At 40.1% G+C, this 7,528-nt stretch overlaps 1 protein-coding gene across 1 annotated transcript in view; it reads right to left on the minus strand.

Annotated features, from left to right (window-relative positions):
* Positions 1-4,434, minus strand: part of ASB5 (ankyrin repeat and SOCS box containing 5) — a 41,113-nt gene extending 36,679 nt beyond the window's left edge. Inside the window, exon 1 of the mRNA XM_061404110.1 lies at positions 4,110-4,434. Within this exon, the coding sequence (XP_061260094.1) occupies positions 4,110-4,305 (196 nt within the window). The 5' untranslated portion in view covers positions 4,306-4,434. The remainder of the gene's footprint in view (positions 1-4,109) is intronic.
* Positions 4,435-7,528: the final 3,094 nt, after the last annotated feature.

Genomic DNA, 7,528 nt, shown 5'->3' on the forward strand with positions numbered 1-7,528 from the left:
ATGTCAGATGGACTGAAACCCTCCCAGGGCAAGCCAGCACATTCTCTCTCTGTGGACAGAGCCAGAGGGGGAGCCAAGTCATAACCGTAAGGTTACTTGGTGATGAAAAAGTGGAACAAAGGGAATAAACAGTAAATAAATCAAAAACAAGACAGGAATTCAGAGTCTAGAGCTATGATTTCCCGACTCACCCTGACATTTCACACTAGAAGAGGTGACCCATCAGACTTGCCAGGCAGCTGAGGACCCAGCTCTCAGGGTGGCATTACCTGGGAACTGCAGACCCACCTGGGTGGGTAATTAGTCCTTCTTCTGATTGACAGACTTTTCCTTTAGGTATGTCACTGTCTAATTCTGGGAGACCCTAAGGTAACCACTACTCTCTCCGCTGGTGGATTTAAAGGTACCATCAGGTTCATTCATTTCTTATTTTTGTTTATTTTTTGTTGTCATTCTTTTCTTTCCATTCAGGCCACTACCACTACCAGAAAATCTAGGGCCTCATCTCCTGACGATAGGGTCTAACTGATCTACCAACTTCAACCCTGTCCCCTACCCAACTCCAAAGACCACTACTGTTTAAATTGACCTTAAATTAGCATTTTATATGTTTTCCAAACTTCCCTCATACCAGACACTCCCAATGACTCCTACTGCTGCCAAAGTTAAGTTCAAATTGCTTAGCCTGCTATTCAAATTCTTTCATATCTGTGCCCAATTTATTACCATTTTTTCTATTGCATGAACCTTTAACTCCAGGCAAATCTACTATCTCTTAACATCATATGTGCACCCTAATTCCTGTCTCTGCTCCCTCCTGGGTTCCTGGGAGTCAACTCAAGATCTTCACCCTCCATGAAAATATCTCTGAAGGTCCAAATCTGAAATTGACCTTTCCATGCTTTAGGCTCATTTGGTATTTACTGTATCTGGAAAGTAATTATTATACATTGTACCAAAGGACAGGGGAGCCTGGCGTGCTGTAGTCCATGGGGTCTCAAAGAGTCAGACACAACATAGTGACTGAACAACAGACATCTCCTCAATTAGAATAATCTGCTTACGGTTGGGAACAGTACATTTTGCCTTTTTTATATCCTATTTCTTCAATGCCTTGATACCAGGGTGCTCAATAAACAGATACTTAGAACTGACCTTGTCTACATGTAGGTTAAACTACTGAACTCCCCTAAGAGCCTAAGATAGAACCTGAAAGGTAGATCCTTAGCTGTTTCTCCAGGTGTCTGTGAGTTGTCAGTGGCACATGCTTCTTCCACACCTTTAGAGGGATTTCATAAAATTGGCATTCTCCCCGACATCTCACTTGTTCTCTGTACTGTCTGATGTAACAGCTAGAGACACCTTTCAACTTCTGTTAGTTTCACTGAATCAGCCTCAAAGTAAAGTGCTGGCTTTAAAAACAGACTAGACCTCAGGTATGTGGAGACTGTCATCAGGACATTTAACAGCAAGAACCTTATGGGGAAATAGATACATAGAAAAGCCTAAGAGGTCCCTCCAGTATGATGGTGCAGTTGGTAACAGGGTGAAAAGTCAGATTTCTATGGTTTATTGGAATAGCAAAGGGATCAAGAAGGAAACAATCTTAAGCAATTTTAGTTACCATGTTGGTTTTTGGTATTCTTACCTGTTCCTACCAGGTTTTCAGCCTGATTGGAAAGGACATTAAGAAAGATCACCCCTTATTTGTCTAAGACAATGAGCTGATTTGCAACAGTATCTGGGAAGACAGAGTTTCTTTTTTTTCCTACCAAAGAACTATTGCTCACTGGGAGGACATCCAGACTGTTGTCAACAGGGTCTTCCGTGATTATGAAAGACATGAAAATACACACACCATCTCATATTTCATGGAATTTGGCAGCTCCCCATCAGAAATGTTGGGGAACAATCTGGCTAAGTCTTGAAAGTAGGAACGAGAAACCTAACTCAGAGTGGAACGAAGGTGATAATCTTTCCTAGGAAGGAGGAAATTGCTAGATTAAGCAAAGATAATTAAGCCTGATTGGTTAATTATAAAAATATAAACACAATAAAGATAGTTTAATCGTAGTAAATAAAAGAAAAACCTATATTAAAACAGAGTATAATTTCTTCCTAGGCAAGGAAGAATTAATTCTTAGAGGTAGACCAAGAGTTTGTAAGGTTCCTGACTGTCCTCCTAACATTAAAATAAAATTGGAGACTTATCATTCCAACACTGAATACACATTATAATACATTGTATTGGTCAATATATATGTGAATGCAAGCTATAGGAAGTGAGAATCTTGTAAACAGGTACAAAATTATAAACAACATATAACAGATTTGAAAGTTTGATGCTCCCCATTTATATTCCCAGAAAAAGTATTTTCTATTAGTGAGTGTTAATTTCTTTCTCTCCTTTGTGAAATATAATCCTAGAGTCCTAATATATCTTACCACAAACTCATCAAAACAGATGGGAACATGGAAGCCATTTCCCAGCTTCCCGGGGGCTTCCCAGAATGAGCAGACTGCGATCAGGCTAAAGAGGGAACAACCGTTTCTTTTATTTGTAAATAAGTTCAAAAGGAGATTTCAAAGCTTCCTCAAAAACCCTTGTCAATTCACCAAAAATGTTGGATTTCTAGCCAATATTTCAGTTCTTGTGTACGGCAGTTCTCATAACACATAGACGGGATTTGATTATGAAGTAATGAGTTACGGGCTGCCCGTGACTGTAAACTTCATCACCTTATGCCTGCATCATCTATTTAGTCTTATATCTAAAAACACGAGGTTTGCTTTAAAATCTAATCTCTTACGTTTGCTGGTTTTTTAAAACAGAATATTCCCTTTACCAACATGGTATATGCCACATTTAAACAGTTATCCCTATTCTGAGCTGGTGGGTGAAAGATTAAACGTTTCCTCTTTCCTCTAGAGCCCACCTTCCTTGTCCGGATTTCATCCTGACATTTAGATTTTCCTCACTTTGAGCGAACACGTAACTTTCTCATTTTGCATAAGAACGATCTTCTTTGGGGGGGAAATGTATTCCTTATCTACCACATACACCAAAAAATATTTTCTACCTTTGTTCAATTTTACATATACCTACAGAGTCACCTAGATTTTTAAAATAAGTTATTCCACAAATTGAAAAGTATAGAAAAGCAGATACACGCTTTCTATTCTAAGCATTCTTTAAAAAAAATACAGTCTCTAATATTGTGGTAGTATATTTTGATTACAAAAATTTAAGTTACTTTAAAGATATTTGGGGCTCTAAAATGTGCATGCTTGCCTGATGATTTTCAAACCAGAAATAATCAAGACTTTAAGAAATTGAAATGTCACCTTGAAGCCCACCATAAGAATTGCTTTTGTTGTGCAAAATAGCAGTCCAATAGAATGCAAATTGTTTTACAACCTTTCAAGTCTATGGTTAAAATGATTGTTTCTCACTTAATTTCATATTTCAATTTCTTCTAAGAAATATAAATGGATGTACTTGGTTGCATACATACAACATTTGTTCATTCATGTTCCTCTCCTTTTTTAATCAGTTTCTTACAAATTGAGCAAAGCGACGAAATTCCATCAGGAAAACCCATGCCGTAAATCTGTGTTTTCCACAGTGTGCTTTACTTTATAATGAAGTGGCTAATCTCAGTCAAAAACTGTGAAAAACAAACAAAACCTTCAAATCTTCTCCTGTAAGGATCATTTTACATATTCCTAAAGATTTGATTTAAAAAAATCATAAAAACTCAGGTATATTAAGGACAATTGAAATGCAACCAGCAGTTGAACCCTGTAAAAGTACGGCTTGGCAAGTGAAACATTAAAAGTTTAAAAATATTTATGAATAAGAAAACATCTATCTTAGAGCATGTTCCCATTAGGTTATTTTGCAACCATACCTCGATGTGATTAAACCCAAAAAAGTAATTTTCTTTTTTTTCTGAGGCCAGGAAGTGACTTAAATATTTTCCATGATGAGAAGTTGGCAAAACAGTCACTTTGAATAGGTCCCTAGAGGAGGAAACCTGGGGTGTTTTCTTGGGTTGTGGATGAAAGATAAAGTCGGCGTGAAACCAGAGCGCAGGCCAGACACATACCTCGTCCTTGGGTTACTCCGTAAAACTCGGCCGCTATCCGAGCCGCTTCCTTGCGGTTGCCTTTCACTATGTAAAAGTGGCTGAGGATGGCCAGGCTGATTTTCACAAAGAGCTTGAAGCAGAAAAGGGAGAGGATGGTGAAGTAGACATTGGAGAGCTGCTGGGCGAATGGCCGGTTTTCCTCCACCATCGACATCGCTGCGCAGGCTGGGCCGCCGGGCCGGGTCAGATCCAAGTCCTAAATGTGCTTGGCTCCGGTCCGGGATGCTCCTGAACAGCTGGTCCTGAGGAAAGAAAATATCAGCTGGTGGCGATGCCTCCAGCTCAAAATATTTATACTGTCCATAAAAGTGCCTCGCACAAGCCTATTGGTCTGACAATATTCCGGGGGAGCGGCGGCAACACGTGCCGGGTTCTGAGACGCCTGACTTTCCGAGCTGGGTATAAGATGACGCCCCATCTCCCTGCCCTGAGTTTCAAAATCCAGGTATTGACGTTAATGTACAGAGTGTTTCCTTTTTGTTGTCTGTTGTTTAGTCGCTCAGTCATGTCGGACTTTTTGCAACCCCGTGGACTGTGGCCGGCCAGGCTCCTCTGTCCATGGAATTCTCCAGGCAGGAATATTCCAGTGGGTTGCCATTCCCTTCTCAGGGGGATCTTCCTGACCCAGGGATCGAACCCACCTGATTTATCAACTGAGCTAGACAGGCAGCTTAGTTTTAGGGGAGGAAATAATTGTCCTGAGAGCTTTTAAGACTTTGGGTAAGGGGTTCCTGGTGTGAATGTAAGCGAAACTCATGATATCAAGGTAAAATGAAGTCCATCACTTTAAACCTTCGAAATGGTCCTATTTGTAGACTATGAGCTAAATTATAAAATAGTTCATGACTTGTGGATTTAATGACCACTCATCAAATTAGCCAATTATGTGGCTTCGGTCAATGTCAGGAAAAAAAAAATGTATAAGTGGATAGACTGGAAAGCCACAGGGTCATAACTTTAGGCTATTTATTCATCCACTGAACACGTTTTAAGCACCTGCTATGTGTCAAGCATTTAGCTGGATGCTGGAGAGGCAGAGAATGTCACAGCCACAAAGCAGTCAGAGTCTAGAGGAGGAAAGAGAAATGAGATAAAATACAAGTGAGGACAGGGCAGCATAAAGAGGAAGGGTCTGATCCTGGCAGGAAAGAGTTCAAAGGCTTCCTGGAGGAGGCACTGTATCCAGAGAGTTTCAAGCAAACCGAAGTGCTTCATCTTTACTCTCGCAAGCCAAGCAAAAATATATATTTTTTAGGCTCACAATCTTTGTTAGTTCAGTTCAGTTCAGTCGCTCAGTCGTGTCCGATTCTTTGTGACCCCATGACCCGCAGCACACCAGGCCTCCCTGTCCATCATCAACTCCCGGAGTCCACCCAAACCCATGTCCATTGAGTTGGTGATGCCATCCAATCATCTCATCCTGTCATCCCCTTCTCCTCCTGCCCTCAATCTTTCCCAGCATCAGGATCTTTTCAAATGAGTCAGGTCTTCACGTCAGGTGGCCAAAGTATTGGAGTTACAGCTTTAACATCAGTTAAACCCTATCTTATTTAGTTTAGAAATAAAATGCCACTATTTATAAGGGGATCCTTAAGCAAGCTATATTTTAAAAGCAAAATAGAGTAAATTATTAAGAATAGTAATGTAGAGTGGCAGTATTTCGGCATTTAAGTAAAAAATAATATGCCGAGATACAAAATGATGTATCACACAGGGAGTTTATTTATACATTTATATGACCTGGCTTGAAGCCTGTTCGTTGTTGTATTGCTTCCTGATTCTTCTGAGAAGTTCCAAAATCACAAATAATAACAAAGACATAAGAGAACAGAAGTGGCTCATTTTGGAATAAAGAAGCGTATCAATGATGGGTCATGCTGGGCAGTGTCGCAGGCTTTTTTATGCTGCGTGTCTTATCTGGTTGCACTGATGTACACAAAACATCCCTAAGACAAAGGAGGTGTAGCTGTAAAATAAATGTGCCAACAAAGCAGGCTTCTCCTTTCCCCAGGGACTGAGTGGTTCCCAGAAAAGTAAATTAGGTCAATGTATTAGAAAGCCGCCACAGCCCTCTTTATGGGAAAGCCCCCTGGTCTTGTTTTCAGAGGCAGAGATCTAGACCAAGTGGCTGTTCATAGGCCCCTGTGGAGCATTCCACATGTGCTTTGGGAAGTGATGAAAATGAACTGCAGACTCTTGACGGTGGAGTAACTGACTGTGAGATTGTGGAGGGTGACCCTCCCGCTAGTCTTCCCCCTGGCACGGGGAGGCATGTGCCCACACCGGGGAGGCATGCCTGGGGACAGCTGGGCCATCACAGCGCTCTGAGTCACCCGCACACACTTCCGTGCTGTGGAATCAGAAATAAAACCCACCTGAGTCACGCCTCAGTGTCTTCTCAGGTTTCACTCCTTCCTGTCTACCAGTAAGTGTGATTATAAATAATTATCTCCACATCAGCTCATCAGGGGACTGGATTCTTTGGGCCTGAGGAGCACTTTTATTTCAATAAGGCTGCTATCATTGGAACATTCAGTTTAACTCCCTACAGTTTTTACTAGTAGGAAAATACTAACTCTCCAATATCTAGGACTTTATGTCAAGATGTCATGCTTCATCTTAATGAGTTCCTTGATTTCCCACCTTTCTTTTGTTAGTATAAACTCTCTTGGCAACTTTTACCATCTCTATTTCCATTAATCACTAAATAAAAATTAAGGCTAAATAGAAAAGCTCATAGTGAGTGAACTCATCAAATATAAACTAGATGCTGTATTTTTTACATTATAGATCCTTCCAAGCAACACCATAAGTTATTCATATTTTATTAGTATCTAAAGGACACATGAAAAATATTGTGTACCTATTTTCCTGGCACTCATGTTTTCTTAAAAAACAAACTATTGATTAGTAATTTAAGTGATTTATTGATATAAATACTTTTATCATTTACCATGTTCAGAGGATATGGTAGAGTGAGGTAGGTGATTAGCTAGCATATCCTAACCCATCTAATCAAACCGAAACTGAGCTCAACAATTGTGTTACTAGAATGGGTGATGTAAGGAGAGTTAAAAGCACAGGGAGAAATCATTTATTGAGAGTTTACTATCAGCCACATGTTTTATGTAAACCTCCTCATGTACGATCTTATTCTATCCCAGAGGAGTGTCTATTATAGTCATTTACATTTTAAAAGATGAAGAAAGTGGAGTTCTGGGCACTTTGGTGACCTATAAAAAGTCCATCTGAGCAACAGCACTATTTGAACACAGTTATGACTTTAAAATAGGTGCTCAAGTTACTGCCCATATTTTCTATTTTTAAGCACTTACTGTGGGAACGAGCAAGTACGATTTGTGCATATGGAGAGTGAG

This window comes from Bos javanicus, chromosome 27 (assembly GCF_032452875.1).
Source record: "Bos javanicus breed banteng chromosome 27, ARS-OSU_banteng_1.0, whole genome shotgun sequence".
Taxonomy (NCBI): Eukaryota; Metazoa; Chordata; class Mammalia; order Artiodactyla; family Bovidae; genus Bos; species Bos javanicus.